The sequence below is a fragment of the Mastigoproctus giganteus genome, chromosome 5, assembly GCF_048544385.1.
Source record: "Mastigoproctus giganteus isolate SK-2022 chromosome 5, ASM4854438v1, whole genome shotgun sequence".
In the NCBI taxonomy this organism is placed as follows: domain Eukaryota; kingdom Metazoa; phylum Arthropoda; class Arachnida; order Uropygi; family Thelyphonidae; genus Mastigoproctus; species Mastigoproctus giganteus.
In genome coordinates this window covers 224,402,229-224,417,743 of record NC_143579.1, presented here as the reverse complement: position 1 = coordinate 224,417,743, position 15,515 = coordinate 224,402,229, and the positions used below count along the sequence as shown (strand labels likewise).

The 15,515-nt window shown below is 36.1% G+C and overlaps 1 protein-coding gene across 1 annotated transcript in view; it reads right to left on the bottom strand.

Moving 5' to 3' along the window:
* Positions 1 to 15,515, bottom strand: part of LOC150086163 (serine/threonine-protein kinase unc-51-like) — a 231,459-nt gene that overhangs the window by 27,230 nt on the left and 188,714 nt on the right. Inside the window, exons 18-20 of the mRNA XM_090373751.1 lie at positions 15,130 to 15,360; positions 4,173 to 4,378; positions 1,167 to 1,292 (exon numbers count right to left, since the gene is read on the bottom strand). Of these exons, the coding sequence (XP_090229877.1) occupies positions 1,167 to 1,292; positions 4,173 to 4,378; positions 15,130 to 15,360 (563 nt within the window). The remainder of the gene's footprint in view (positions 1 to 1,166; positions 1,293 to 4,172; positions 4,379 to 15,129; positions 15,361 to 15,515) is intronic.

Below are 15,515 nucleotides of genomic sequence, written 5' to 3'. Positions count from 1 at the left end.
GTTTCACTATGACTCCCAGTAGTCCTGGAAATCTCCATTGCCTTGCTTTCCAGGTTGCTGCTCATTCTAATAGAAGCAGTGCAAGAATCTCTTTTTCCTCTGCCTGTGGCCACTGTTAACCTTTTAGGCTGTGTATCCCCCCCAAGCTAGCAGTTTTCTGACTCACCTAACACTGCCTCGATAGCATCAGCAAATATTCTTGCACCCTTTCTATTTAAGGGTACTCCATCCCTGTAGAAGCAGTCTCTCCTGTCAACAAGCACAGACCAGGCTGAAAAAAATTCTACCCCTTGAGCCTTGCACAATCTCTCCAGGGCCAAATCGATCGACATGGCTCTCATCATACACTCCCTCCTATCGTGTCTGGGCAGAATTGCAGACACTTTCACATTCAACCCTAATTCGTGACTTTTTTTCAACATTGACCTGTACTTGTTGAGTAAAGCTGCGGATCTCTTACTCTCTTAATGTCATTTAGAGTCAGACTCATTAAAACCTCCTTAAGTTCACCCTTACTTTTTACAATGTCTGACATAATTTGTTTTTTTTTTCCCTACCACAGTACTCACACAATGTGGGAAACAAACACACCAGAGCCTAGCTTCTCTAACAACTTTAATTTCTGCACAAAATTCAGATGCATATATATTATCTCTTTTCAAAGTTTTTTTTGGGTCATGATGGTACACTATAAGTTAGGTTATAATAAAGAAACAGGGTACAGCCAACCACTTAACAATATCATAGTGAGCATATTCATAAACACACTGGGATGCTTGTTGTCAGCTTCCACGATTCCTGAGTTCTTGGTTTTCCTTATCTCACGAGCAAATTCAAAATATTCTGGTGCCAGTAAATTTTTTCTTGTCTGTTAAATCAAGGGTTTACTGTACCTAACGTTAAAAAAAAAGAATCAAGAAAATAAGCAATAAGCCTAAATTACCTACAACTGTTAGGCAGTATAAAAAATGCTGTTTTGATTTCATGCCAGACCACATGAGGCACCTGTGTGAATATTTTATCAGAAAATTAGATCTCCAAAGCCAGATATGAATGACCTGGTTTTCAAAACCAGCATCAAAGTGTCCCTGGAATAGGATTTAATATAAATACATATAAAAATAAAATATAATATAAAAGATATAGAACTTTCTGGATACGTTTACCTCTCTCCTTGCTATTGATTCAGTCACTGTTGGTATTGGTGATGATTTCAGCTTGGCTAAATCTAAAATACATTCCACCAGAGCAAGAATAAAATTTAACTTGGCCAATGTTTCATTGTGTTCTTTCTGAAAATAAAATTACCTAATTTTAAGATACTGTTATTAGGATTATTTATCATTATATAGATTATAGTTTATCAAAACGGAATACTACATTATTACATTATTTTATTTTATTGCATCAATAAAAATGTTATTTAAACTGAGCTAATTAGTTTCTATTCATTATCATTTTACATGGGAGTTTATCAAAATGGAATACTACATTTGTACACAAGTCAGCTTTTAATAATAACACAACACACGCACTATATATACACTGTGCTGCCACTTTATTAGGTACACCTACCTACTAGTGTGTTGAGCCTTCTTTAGCCTTCAAAACAGCCTGAATTCGTCTAGGCATGGATTGAACAAGATGCTGAAAACATTGTGCAGGAATGGAGTACCATGCAGACATCAGTGTGTGTTATGCAGTTCCTGGAGATTTGACGGAGGTCAAATCTCCAGGCCTGCAGCGAACAGCCCTTTCCAGCTCATCCCAAAGATGTTCAATAGGATTGAGATCTGCGAACCGGGCTACTGCAGCAAAGAAAAATCATTGTCGTGTTCCTGGAACCATTCCATAGTGATTTGGGCTTTCTGCATTGGCACACTATCTTGCTGGAAGTAACCATCTGACTGAGGATAAACTGTCAACATGAACGGATGCACTTGGTCAGCAACGATGTGGCATTCAGACACGAATCTATGGGTATCAATGGACCTAATGTGTGCCAAGAAAACATTCTCCACACCATAACACAGTAGTCATCAGACATGACAGATCCATGGATTCATGTTGTTTTCACCAAATTCTGAGCCTTCCATCAACATGATGCACCAGGAACTTCAACTCGTCAGACCAAGCAACTGTTTTCCAATCCTCGATAGTCCAGTGCTGGTGTTGCTGTGCCCACAAGGAGGTGTGCTCTCTCTCTCTTGTTCTTCATTGATAACAAAGGCATGCGATGTGGCTATCGACTGTTGTAGCCCATTCGTGATAAAGTGCGACTAGTGGTATGTTGTGATATTTTGCTCTGTGCACCACTGTTGTATTCTGACGTGATGTGCAACATTGGGCCTGTCTGTTTGCTTGCACAATTCTAGCCATTCTCCTCTGATCAGCAAGCGATTTTCTTCCACAGGAGTGCCGTTGAGAGGATGTTTTCTGTTCGTTACACCATTCTCAATACACCCTTGAAACTGTGGTGCATGAAAAAGTTCAGGAGAACTGCCGTTTCAGAGATGCTTTATCCAGCATGTCTTGAACCTACTACCATGCCACATTCTAAGTCCATTAGATCACTCCTTTTCCCCATTCTTGCTACGGTTTGTATGCTTAACTGATACTAGAAAGGTTGTTCTGCTGCATTTATATCCACAGCTGTGGTCATGTGACTTGCAATGTTGTGCCAAGCAGGTGTATACCTAATAAAGTGGCAGCACAGTGTATATATAATGAAATATTCAATCATATAATTTAATTGTATTCAATTGTTATCTTTTGTCTTTTCAGTTCATATAACCAGCAAATCAAAGGCACATGCTGCAAAAAAAACAAGGTTATCTCAGCAAGCAATGTGTACATTTGTAAGTAAAAGAAAACACACACAAAAAAAACAAAAAAAACCCAAATTTTTTTCTATTTCAGTGCAGCAGTGTTATATGAGTGGATTGTTTCAGTTACATTTCAAATAATTTGCTCCTGTTTATGTATGAACTGTCTTGAAATCTTGAGGTAGGTGTTACCACCTGTTATCTGTGTTTACAAGTAACAGCAGACATAGTTTAAAATACTGTTGTTGTTATTTGGTTTTTAGGAGCATTAGCACCTAAGGCCATATTGCTCTGGGGATATGTGGTGGTCATTCCCTGACCTTTCTGCATCCTCCGTATTTGGTGGCTCACGGGCTCGAACCCTGGTCTAATCAAGAAGCATGTGCTACGCACTGCTGCTCCTGCCTACATGGCTACGGAGGCGCCTAGTTTAAAATACATGGCAGCATGAAACTAGTTTTGAAAACTGGAGGAGAAAACTATCAAAATTTGAAATTCTCTAGAATTAGATCCAGAAGTTTATGAAATTTTTAAGAAAATTATACATAAACAGATGTAAAGGACATTATTATATAAAAAATGTAACAGCAAATTGTTTTACAATTTTTTTAAAATTCTAATTTGATTTTTGCTAATAATTTTATTCTCTGACATTGGTCAATCAAATCAAAATAAGAACAAATTAATATTTAAACATTTATGTACAAAGTTTTCATTTTCATAAATTTCCACAAATCCATGCAAAAACTCATTCTGTGGAGTTTCTCCACAGAGTGATAAGATTGTTTCTTATCACTCTCTACAGATAAGAGATGTAATAAAACAGGCCTACGTGCTCTGGATTCATAATGTGAAAATTTATTTTTATTTTGTTACACAGAGCATTAATTTTGTATTAATATTGAGCAGAGCATTAATATTGTAGTTTTATTAATGCTCTGTGTAACAAAATAAAAATAGATAAGAGATGTTTAGAAACTGGACATAATTGGCAAATTATGTGGGCAGACTCTTTACTAACGAGAAATGAGAATAAAGAAATATGCAAACCACAGCAAAGAGAAAGAATATCCAACAAAGTGATGTAGTTATGGAGAACCATGATTTCAATGTCATGTGCTATCATAAGGGAGAAACCTTTTTTGGTACATATGATATACTGAAGGATTTTGCTGAAACAGTCAAACATAGGCACAGTCTCCACCACACCCCAAGCATGGCTATTTACAGTAAATGTGTAGAGCAAACTTAAGTAAATTAATTACAAAATAAAGATTATATAATATTGCATCATACACTATAATGATATGTATCAATAAAAAATGTATAGCACATTTTTATAAATACCTCCATTAAAGTTTCTTCTGGTAACTCTGGGGCTACGAATGTTAACGGTCCTTCTAGAGCACAACAAGCCTCGTTAATCACACAGGCAGTAGAACTCCGTCTTACTCTATGTGGAGAAGAACTTATTTCATCACTTCCAGTGCTTGTCCAACAAAGGTAGGAATGATGATATGGAATAACAGCTGTTCCTGGAGGACTCTGTGATGCTATGGTTATTAAAGCATTTCTTTATAAGATTATTATAATACAACTAAACCAAAATAAACACATTAATTAACATTCATTTTAATAAACGTTCATTGGCATTCTAGTGTAGAGAATTCCAATATGGAAATAAAGAATTCAGAAGTACACATGGATTAATCACGTGTTCTTAGAAATACGGAGGCTGATGGGCTAAGAGGTGGAAACTAAAGTTGAACATTGACAAATGCCAAGTGCTGCATACGGGTAGCAGTAACCCCAGAGTAACATACCAACCATGCGATACTACACTCAGGGTAGTGGAGAAAGAAAAAGACCTGGGAGTAATTGAGCAGTCAGATATGAAGTTTTCTGAGCAGTGCAGCTGGCTGTAAGAGTAGCTTATGGGGTCTTGTCAATGATATATAGGAATTTTGCTAGCAGGCATAAATTCAAATTGAGGAAAGACAGTTGTAGAATAGATGTGTGTAAATTTGCTTTTAGTCAGCAGTTGGTTGATTGCTGGAACAAACTTCCATTTCTTGTTATGGAAGTTGACAGCTTAAATAAATTCAAGGCTAAACTAGACAAACTTTTGGAGTGAATATATGGGTGAAATGGGAAGGGTTTTTTTGCGTCATATGCCTCAAAAAAAAAAAAAGTTTCTTGCATCATATGCCTCTACTAATGCCAATGCTAATATAAAGGACATAAAGTGAAACCGTATGTACTTTAGCTGTTGTTAATTCAAGAAGATGATCTAGATCAATATATATATATATATATATATATACACACAATTCTACGAGTGGTACTCTCATAAGAAAATGTGAAGGCTGTGATTTTGAGACTAATTCTATGATCAGATGGGTAGCCAGTTTTCACTCACTGACTGCTCACTGTGGATAATGGTAGACAGCTCTCTCCCTGTCCTCTAACAGGTTCAATTCATTCAGGAAATTTTAGAAGAATCTTGTATACAGACCACAAAAATGCCAATTCTGATTTGGAGAAAGGAAATGAGTTCTATGCTTTCTGGGAATAGCCACTTTGATTTGAAGAAGACTGTCTCAAAGATAGCAGTCTCTTCATTTTCTGTTTGTATATTGATTTCAATGGATATCTGATGCTTTACCAATCATGCATAATTAATTTTTTTAAATTAACTAAGTCATAAATAAATTAGAATAAATCATAAATTAAATGAATTAATCATGGAATTAGAAAATAGAAATATTGATATTGCAGTCATCACCGAAACAAAAAAGAGAATAAAGGATCTAAAGAAATAGGTAATTTCATAATGATATACTCAGGCATACCAAATGAAATGTGGGCATCATCAGGAGTTGCAGTTATAATAAAAAAAGATGAAAGACAAAATATTAGATTACTCTTGGATATCACCCAGAATGTTGAAATTAAGACTAAAAATCATATCATATACAATAACAATCACTGGCATCTATGCACCAGTAGAAGGCAACATTGATGAAAGTGTAGAATTTTATGATGAATTACAAGAGATCATAGACCAAACTAACAAAAATGAATGCCTCATACTAGTAGGAGATTTTAATGCAAAAGTCGGTGCTCAATCAATAGACAAATGTATAGGATCAGAAGATGAACCCGTGGTCAAATAATGGAAAACGTTCGATAGACTTTTGCATTTTTAATAAAATTAAAATCGCAAATACATGTTTCAGACACAAGAATATCCATAAATTCATATGAAAAGCAAGAAATACAAAGTCTATATACAATGACTATGTTGTCATTAATGAAAATCTAAATAATAAATTAGAGATACTAGAGTATTTAGAGGCAGCGAAATTGACAGTGATCACTACCTACTAGAAAGCACTTTCAAAATAAAAAGAAATTATTTTAATAAAAAGATGAAAATACCAACACAAACTACTAAAAATTTAAAAATACATTTGTTGGAAGATGAAAACACTAAATTACTCTATGAAAGTCAGTAAACTCAAATCAGATGAGAGTGATATGTTGAGGAAATCTGGTCAAACAAAAAAATCAATTCTGGGAGTTAATGAAGTAAGTCTTGGATATAAACCTATAAAAATAAAAACTGGTTAAGAACTTGGAATGAATAATTGAAACAAACAATTGATGAGGGGAAAAAAGGGGGGGCCTATAAACTATTCCTACAAACTAAAGACCTTCATTTAAACATAAAATATAAAAAGCTTAGAGCAGAAGTCAGAAAACTAACCAGAAGAATCTGACAAGATGACTGGGATAGATTTGCAAACTGAAAAGTCTGCATAAAATCTAATGGCCAACTATCAGACCCAGTTAACACCAATAAAGGAGTCAAACAAGGATCTGGATTATCACCAAATTTATTTAATATGTACATCAGTAAAATTATTAAAGAATGGAAACAAACAGTTAACAATGGAATACAGTTGAACAACAGGAATAAAACCCAAACTATATCATATGCTGATGATCAAGTTATAATTGCAAAACTGGAAGATGAATGACAGATAGCAGTTAATGAACTGAATAAAATAGGCAAAAAGTACGAAATGAAGATCTCCACATCAAAAACAAAATCAGTGGGATTATGTGAAAAAAAAAACATATAAAGAGTCAAAATTGTTATTGATGACAAAATAATAGAACAAATATCTGATTTCACCTATTTAGGAAATTTAATATCAAATGAAGGGAAAGACATCCACACTAAACTACAAAAATATAATAAAATGAACAGAGCGATTAAATGCCACTTTGGAAAACAAATGACAACTGAAACAAAATTATGACTGCACAACATCACTTCAAAATCAGCTCTCTTCTATAGTTTGAGACTTGGATAATAAATAAGAAAGATGCACAAAAACTAGAAGCAGCACAAATGAGATTTTGTAGGCTTTACAAGGCTAGACCATCAAAGAAATTCAGCTAATCATGAGAAATTAAAAGTAGATAATATAGTAAATGACATAAAATGGTATCAGAAAAAATGGATCAGTCACATAAAAAGAATGAACCCAAACTGGATTCCAAAATTAGCATTTAACTACAAGCCTACAGGCAAGAGAGATGTGGGCCAACCAAGACAACAATGCCGAGATCAAGAGCACCTCGAAGAGCTATAACAGAACAGGTCTTACTATTGGCTTGTTTACTTTTATTTGCATCATAATAAATTTGAGTCATGTTTCTTTAACTTTCATTCATAACACACACACACAGTTGGTTTGGGGATTTATTAGGTGCATCGGCAACTATGGCCATAATGTGCCATATTTCCTGATAATGGACAACTCTAGTGCATGCTGCACATTGAAGGTGTCTATTATTGTAAAATTGTGTGTGTGTGTGTGTGTGTCCAGTAAACTAGTATGTCACTATAAAACAATAAATTGAGTCCAATATGCCATAGGTACATTATTATTTTTTTCTGTCTGTATAAATGTGTGTTCACAGATCAATTTGCATGTTGTGCAGGCTATTTATAAAAAAAAAAAAAAAAAAAAAAAAACAGAACAACCAACCCGCGAGGAAATCCTGGTAACTATAACCTCGAGGATGGTGTAGCACAGTGGTTTTCAACCGGGGTGCCGCGTAATTTCGGTTTAAGTTACTTAAAGTTATTATTATTACTATTATTTATTTTATGTTTTGAAATTTATACATTTATTTCATTATAAAAAGGTGTGCGGTATCCACTGTACCATATCTTTTTAATTTCGTGGTGATCCATAATTGATCTTTATTTAGCACCTCTACATAAAGAATAAAATTATTATATAGGTATACATTAAAAGGTCGAAAACTATTGTGTTAGGTATTTCTTTTGGCCTAGGGGTGCCATGAAAAAATTACTGGGACACTAAAGGGGGTGCCATGAACAAAGAAAGTTTGGGAACCTCTGGTGTAGCATGTTGATCCTCACCATGTGACAGCATGATCAACATGCTACATCACCTCGAGGTGATGTAACATGTTGATTATACTGCCACAGAGAATGCTTGCTACAGAAACAGTACATATGTGAAAAAAGATCATAACTTGGTTTGAACTATCTCTTTTCCAACTGCACTTTTAAATATATTTAAATTTCTGAAGCCAGTTTTAATCCAACAGGATCAACTATGAAGGAGGGAAAAACTTCTTATTTTCTCAGTAGAAATGATGGCATTGACATAACCACTTGTGGGAATGCTATATTGTCATCATCCTTTTTGCTTTGGCATTAGTTGTTTTCATTGTTTCTCTTGTTAATTTCTTAAAATTGGATTATTTCTCTAACATCATTTGAATAATCATCCATTTGCAGATTTTTATTTATTGTTAAGTAATATTTGCCTTCCTGACAGAAATTCCTCAATGTTTCCAAAGAAGCCTGGCCATTTCAATTTACATTATTTGTGATTATAGCCCATGTCTCCTAAGAAAACCCATGCATCACAAAGCAGTTCTTCACAGTTGCTGACATGCTGATATAATTTTAACATTGTTCAAAATGATATCATCAGGGTGAGAGGTTGCATTATTCAAAAACAGAAATACCTTCCCATTCATTTTCCGATCAAAAGTTGTTAACAACTCAACAATCAAATTCCAAGTCATCCAAATCCTTTAGTTAGCTTGCCACCCCTCACCAAATTGATAAATTTTAACACTCCTAATGTGGTTTTTCTATACTTCCAATCGCCAGTGAAATTTCAAACACTTCTGACACATTTACACACAGCACTACTGTTAGCCTTTCTTTAGCTATTCTTCCACCACCACATAAGGTTATTCCTAAGACTGTTTTATCAAGTAGTGCTTTAAAAAACAATCCTGTTTCATTACAATTGGTAACACTTTTTTTTTCATAAAATTTCCACAATTTTTTTGCCTACAATTTTTCCACAAAAATTCCACAATTTTTTTCCTATCTGCCTACTCATTGGCATTTCTTTCCAGTCAGCACCCATTTCTTTTTGTAGGTGCACCAAAGTACCTACAACCCTTCAAAGTACACAGTTAATTTAATCTGTCCTCTGCATATATATAAATTAAAAATTGATGATGATGGTCTCTTCTCCAATGGCACCTCTGTCCCATAAGCATTCTCTATTTAGTGTCATTTGGCATTAAAAACATGGCAAATGGAATGATCAGTATGATTTCTACTCCTCTTTTCCTTTACTGGGCTAATGCTTTAAATCTCATGATGCTAATAGTTATGCAGGTCATGTCACTGATCTTATTCTTGTCAGGAATGAAACACTTTATTCCCATTAATTCAGCAAAGAGGAAACCATCCATAGAACAAGTGCAATTTACAGAAAAAATACTAGGGTAACCCATAACAAGATTCTTAAAAAATCTTCCCCATTTCATACTAAATTCTCATCCTTTATCAAAATCACGATTCTCCAACAAATGTACTAAGGCTGTTTGTGATAAAGGTAAAGCACATCATAATTGGCTTGCATCCAAATCTACATTTTTTGAACAGGTGAAACATAGGAAACCTACTCCTTGTCCATATGATAGTGAAGCCTTCTGGTCTCTTATCAAAGTCTGATCTAGAGAAAAGGCTTTCTATGGCCTTTATGCTAAACCTTATGATCTGTCTTTCGATTTTTGCAACTGGATATAGAATTTCCTATCTGCCTACTCATTGCATGTGATTGTGATGGCTCTGTTTTCTACCTCCTCAACTAATGCTGGAGTTCTCCAAGGTTCTGTTCTTTCACACACTTTTCCTCCTGTATAAAAATATCTTCACCTATTGGCTAGAATATAGCTAATTGATTAAAGAGGCCTGTGCACTCTGGATTCATTATTACTATTGTGGATTATTGCAGACACAGAGCGAAATGGAGACAGAATAAATAATGACAAGTTTAATATTAATTGGAAAACATACATATATTAAATTAGATACATACAAAAGCTTTCAGTTAGTTTGTTAACCTTCATCAGTCAAACTGACAGTTAAGAGTGTGGATCATGAGGGCTTTTACTGCCAGTCATGTATATGAACTGCGTGATTTGGTAGTAATTGTTGGATGTTGAAGCCTGTGATGCATGTGAACATTGCCAACGTTTGTCATTCATCAAAATGGTTGCTTCAATGATAGGGTGGACACAACATCCACTGCTCTTGTTGACCGAGGTATTAGAGCATGTGATGTTCAATGACTCCAGCCAGGCATGTCGCCGGTAGTGGCGGGACCTATCTACAATCACGACATTGCGGTGTGGGTCAATGTTGTGATGGGTTGACCAAACATATTTGGTAATGGCCGAGTGTTCTATGTCAGCTAAGCGGATGGCTCTTTTGTGTTCTGAAAGAACTTCATTTTTATAGCCCGTGGTAGACAACATCTCAGATTTGTCCACAGGTGCAAATCAAACAAAGTCATCCCGAAAGGATTTCTCTACAAACCTCCATTTCCTAACGAATGTATGCGACGTGCCTGTCAAAACTTCAGCTACAAGACCCTCAACATTTGGATCGGCTGCCTTCATCGAGACTTACAAAATGCTTCAATGAGTAAAGCAGCCCTGCTAGTCGAATTTAGACGTTTAGTTCCTGATCCTGTTTACACCGATATAATCCATACCTTGTGCTCCCAAGCCATCAGAGAATCTGAACGCTACTGTACACGTCAAAAACATAAGTTCGCTGTTTTAATTAGTGAGTCCCGTGAATTTCGTCATCGGCATAGTACCACTACTGAACTTAAGCAACAAACAGTTATCTACAGGACAAGTAGATCTGTTGACTCTAGGTATGAAATTTGCTATTCTCCCAAGAAACCCACCAATCACTGATATTGCTTTAGGTGTAGAAGTGTTTAACACATTTCCCTGAAGAAGTGGCAAACACAATTCGCCTAAAATCTGCAGCAATTTTGCATCATGCTCGCCCTGCTTCTTCCAATCTCAACCGCAAACAAATTTCTGCCCTTAAACCATTGAAACAAGACTCATCCATCGTCATCCTACTGATAGATAAAGGACATCACACAGTCATAATGAATCACACAGATTATGAGACGAAAGCTCTGCTGCTCTTGCAAGACACTTCTGTTTACCAACCCTTAACCATTTCTTCCATCAAAGCCTTGGAATGATGGGAGTTGAAAGTAAACATCCTCGTCAACAGATGGTTTAAACAGAAGAAAATAACAGAATCCACACGTAATCACCTCCATGCTTCCGGCTGCCAGATTCCACAATTCTGCGGACTACTGAAGGTTCACAAAGACGGTATACTGTTAAGACCCATTGTCTCCTGTTGTGGCTCACCGAGTTATGAATTAGCAAAGTTCGTCTAGGGGCTCCTTTCTCCCCCAGTAGGCAAGACCACCAACACTGTTTCCAACAGTAGTGAATTTGTAGAACGGATCCGAACCATATCCATCTCAGAAAATCAAATCATGGCATCATTTGATGTAGTGTCACTTTTCACCTCCATCCCAGTAGAACTTGCCATCACATGTGCAAAGGAACTCTTGGATAATGACCAAACTCTTGGCAGCAGGACCGAACTAACACCAGATGATATCTCCACTGCTCTCGGACTGTGCTTAACAGGTGGTGCAATTATGTTCAACGACTCCATTTACCAACAGGTGCATGGCACAGCCATCGGTTCCCCGTTTAGTTTAATCACGGCAAATTAGAGGGTCATGCATTTACGAATGTACCAAATCCCATTACCTTTTGGTGTCGCTATGTGTTTGTGGTTATCCCCAGAAATTTGGGTGGCCGACTCTTAGACCACCAATTCTCTGTTGCCTTTCATAAAATTCAGCATCCAGCTAGAATCGGACAACACCATACCATACTTAGACACCCCTGTTCGACACGAGGGCATGCGCTTGAAGACAACTGTCTATCGTAAACCAATGTGTGCTGGCCAATTTACCAACTTCCGGTCAGCATACGCACGTAGCCATCTTCTTGCCACTGCACGAACCTTGCTAGCTCGTGCCTGGACCCACTCTAGTTCTGTAGATGAGAGGTGCACTGAAATTGCTAAAGTCAAGGCAGATCTTGCGAGGTGTGGCTATCCCACCAATACCCTTGACAGGTGTGACCTACAGACACATGACAATGTAGCGACCAACAGGAACATCCAAGGTAATGACTCAACCGCAATCGTCTTTATCCCATACTACCCAAACCTATCAAAACAAGTTTCTAGGGTCCTAAAAATCACATGGAATAAAATGCGTACAACTCCCAGGCAGAAATTATGATCCCTCATCTCTAAAGTGAAAACATCGGTTCCCACCTTACTACAAAGTGGTCTAGTCTACTGCATCTCTTGCCGTGACTGCACTAGCTGCTACATTGGGGAAACTGGGAGATGGCTCGGAAAACGTCTTTTGGAACACGAAAGAGCAATCCGCTTAGTGGACATAGAACACTCGGCCATTGCCGAACACGTTTGGCCAACCCACCACGACATTGACCCACACCACAATATCGTGATTGTAGATAGGTCCTGCCACTACCAGCGACGCACCTGGTTGGAGTCATTGAACATCACATGCTCTAATGCCTCAGTCAACAGGAGCAGTGGATGTCGTGTCCACCCAATCATTTTGATGAATGACACAAGTTGGCACGTTCACATGCGTCACAGCCAACATCCAACTTAAATCCAACATCCAGGCTTAAACATCCAACAATTAAGCACCACATCACGCAGTTCATATATATGACTGGCAGTACACACCCTCATGTTCCACACTTTTAACTGTGTTTGACTGATGAAGGTTAACAAACTAACCGAAAGCTTTTATATGTATCTAATTTAATATATGTATGTTTTCCAATTAATATTAAACTTGTCATTATTTATTCTGTCTCCATTTCGCTCTGTGTCTGCAATAATCCAGAATAGTAGAATATAGCTACTAACTATATACAAATCTCAAATTTGTCCTACCATGAAATATTGTTTGCACACAGGGTGGGAACCCCTAGTAACTCTCTTCAACTCTTAGATTTCCCAAAAAAGAAAGACCAATCAGGTTATTTAATTACCTGTCTATTATAAACTCATTCCATTGTCTACCACACAGACATTCAACTTTTGCTGTGTGTCTTTTCTAGATCAGCGTTTCCAAACTGTGTTCCGTGAGAAGTGAACAAGTGTTCTGTGAAAAATCGTTTTTAATAAATAAATAAAATAAAATAAAATAAATAAATTTTGCATATTTGTAGCATACACCACTTTTGTATCATTATAATTTTTCACATTATTTTTTTTCGGTTATTAATATACTGGCATAGACTAATAATAAAATAGACCGTGGAAGACTTTATTTTGCAGGCTTTGCATAGAGAAGTATGCGTAGAGGTAATGACATCTACGAAAAAGAAGTAATGTAGTGATTTAATATGCCTTTGTTATGCGATTTAGCCTGGAGTATGCAGGTTGAGGGAGAGGGGGAAGCGAACCGATATCATAACTAAACTCACTTCCTTGTATAAATTTTTTTTGCTAATTATCAGTATTTCGAAATATTATTATTAAAATAAATGACCAAGGATTTTTGGTTTTAAAATGGAACTTTAAAACGAGAAGTACTTCTAGTACTGCAACTGTGGTTGATGAAAACGAACACAATATTGTCACACTTCAAAGTGAGGATGAACAATTACAGCCCTTTGCCCCCCAAAAATCCGAAGTGAAAAAACAGGAACCCAATAAAAGACCAAAATGAAAGTATGATGACAGTTATTTGAATTTTGGCTTTACATGTGTTGGAAATAAAGATGCTCCTGATGCACAGTGTGTCATATGTAATAAAATATTAGCAAATAGTTCTTTGGCTTTTTGCTAATTTTGCTCCCGCTAAACTCGTGTTTCATAAGTGTTCTGTAAATATATCGTGAGATGAAAAGTGTTCCGTGACTAAAAAAAGTTTGGGAAATGCTGTTATAGATATATCCAAGGACAGTTTTGAATCAGCAGCTGTAATTTTACCTCTTTCTGCCAACATGTATATCAGCTAATCAAAATTCATTCACGGTTCAACTCCACCCTTACCAAAAAAGTTTCTTTTTCTTTGTTTATCTCTTTTACTTCTTCTATTTTGTAAAACCTTCCTTCTCATGCATTTCCCACAAACTATGTTGTTGTTATTTGGTTTTTAGGAGCATTTGCAACTAAGGCCATATTGCTCCGGGAATATGCGGTGGTCATTCCCTTACCTTTCCACATCCTCCGTATTTGGTGGTGACGGGCTCGAACCTTGGTCTAATCAAGAAGCGTGTGCTACGCACTGCTGCTCCTTCCCACATGGCTACAGAGGCGCACTCCCACAAACTAGAAACTGAAGTTCAAATCCAACAAGTTAAACCCACACATGGTACCACAGTGCTATAAGTTCCAATATCTATTTTTTTTGAGGTTGTTACTAAAAATATTAGAAACAAGAATTTTTTTTTTTTAAATTTCTGAAATAGTATTGTGTAAAAAGTAATGTGCAGTGATAGGGTATCAAAGAAAACAAGGACTAAAGATTGAGGGAAAAAAAAAAAAAAAAAAAAGCACGAAGGAAAATATTATAACAGCCATTTTAATCTGAGAACAGAAACAGGTTTCATGGGAAAGTTAAATAAACGTGTCATTTATCTGATACCCAATGAGCATATAATTTATGGGTACTTTACAAAATGAAATTATCATTTCATTTAAAAACTTCGTTATATCACACAAAGTAAGAAAATATATTCTCATTCATTTCTATAATATAAAAAAAATTTTTACCATGCCAAAACTCTTTGGATGCAATATCAGGAAGGGTTAATGTACGTGCCCCAAATGTCATTCTCAGAGGACATGACATAGTATTGATATTCCTATATGGCTCTAATTCCTTTTGTGCATCAATTCGACATTTAACACCCTGTGAGTTTGTCCTACTAAGATTTCGACTAGGAGATCCTAGAAAAGGAGATTTGTTTGACAAAAAACAGTATCCCAGAGGTCCGCACATTCCTAGAAAGAACACAGAAAATATTTTTATTAACAGACTGATTGTAACATTAATGTATGCTATTCAAAAGTATTATTATTATTATACATAGCAAATAGAGCAAAATAAATCAGTCTTATGCATGAGACATTTCTTAATGTAAAGGATATCACCAGGA